Below are 1260 nucleotides of genomic sequence, written 5' to 3' on the forward strand. Positions count from 1 at the left end.
TTCTCTTTCGCCGCAGTGCTTGTTTTCAGAGCTAACAAAGGAATCCACAGAGAAAAAGGAAAGAAAGAAAGAAGATATATATCTCTCTCTCTCTTCTGTTTCGACGCTCTAAGATTCTTATTCTTCACTTCAGGTGTGCTATTTTACACCGGGTTCCACTTCAGGTGCTATTCCAATTCATCCTTAGCTTTGATTCTTTCACTGTTACACTCCACAATTTTGTTTATGGCGATTCTTACTTGAAATTAATTTGAATGTATTTTTTTTTCCTGTTTCGTCTTGTTAAAGTTGCTGATTTCTTAATTTTGGTGTGTTATAAGCTGAATTGTGGTAGCTTGCAAGTTTAATTTCTTCAACGACAGTTACTTTTCTCGGAAATTGAATTTATGTGTAGTTCTGATATCAGATTCGCTAAATTCTCACCACGATTGACATTTTGGAGCCAAACCGCTTAATTCTTCAAGTTTCTTTTTACGGAAATCAATCATGCGAGTTTCCTTTGATGTAAACAAGCTAAGCCATCTATCGTCTCGTGCAGAATTGTGATTGTTGATTACGAACGGAGAGCTTAGATTAATATAGGAACTTGGAGAAGAAAATTGAGTAGGTGCGATTGTGATCTTAAGCTTGCTTTGGACTTGAATCTAAACCAAGGAGCGAAGAAAACAACGGTTTCTGTTAAATTCGGATCTGAGGATCTTCCATCAGCGAGATAGTGAGATCCAAGCTTCAAGCTCTCAATTCCAGCGCTGTCTTACGAATTAAAGCCTTTTTCACGTGGTAACGGAATTGGATTCTATGTGAATTCAGATTCTGGAAGATTGAAATTCAAAATTCCGTTGAATTTCCTGGAAGGAATAAGAGGACGACACGAAAGAGACGGAAAAGAATAGCAATATTTTTCTGGTTTTGATGATGGAGCTTCCTCAAGCGCGGTCATTTGGAACCGAAGGTATTTAATATTTATTTCCTCATGGAAACTGATCCTTACTATATTTTTTTCGTTAATTTTGTTTTCTGAATTTCCGTTCGGTATGTATAACTGTGTGAGATAGTCTGATTTATTTTTCTTTTTTATTTTTTTCTCTCCGCTGCGGAAAAACGAGCAGGAAGAAAACCTACGCATGACTTTCTGTCACTCTACAGTAATTCAACTTCCCAACAAGATCCACGACCACCTTCTCAAGGTACTCCCGCTTTTTTCATTTTTTTTTTATTTTTATTTTCTGATAATTATGAACGGGGAAAAAAGATGATATA

General features: G+C 36.3%; 1 protein-coding gene across 4 annotated transcripts in view; it reads left to right on the forward strand.

Annotated features, from left to right (window-relative positions):
- The first annotated feature begins 6 nt into the window (after nucleotides 1–6).
- LOC107468970 (transcription factor BIM1) overlaps nucleotides 7–1260 on the forward strand; it is a 7079-nt gene continuing 5825 nt past the window's right edge. For 2 of the 4 annotated variants that reach the window (XM_016088350.3, XM_016088370.3), the window contains exons 1-3: nucleotides 7–164; nucleotides 407–952; nucleotides 1110–1187. In XM_016088350.3, coding sequence (XP_015943836.1) covers nucleotides 913–952; nucleotides 1110–1187 — 118 coding nt within the window. In that variant the 5' untranslated portion in view covers nucleotides 7–164; nucleotides 407–912. Of the gene's footprint in view, nucleotides 165–394; nucleotides 953–1109; nucleotides 1188–1260 lie in introns of all 4 variants that reach the window. The other 2 variants (XM_016088362.3, XM_016088354.3) reach the window with 2 other exon arrangements.

This window comes from Arachis duranensis, chromosome 1 (genome assembly GCF_000817695.3).
Source record: "Arachis duranensis cultivar V14167 chromosome 1, aradu.V14167.gnm2.J7QH, whole genome shotgun sequence".
In the NCBI taxonomy this organism is placed as follows: Eukaryota; Viridiplantae; Streptophyta; class Magnoliopsida; order Fabales; family Fabaceae; genus Arachis; species Arachis duranensis.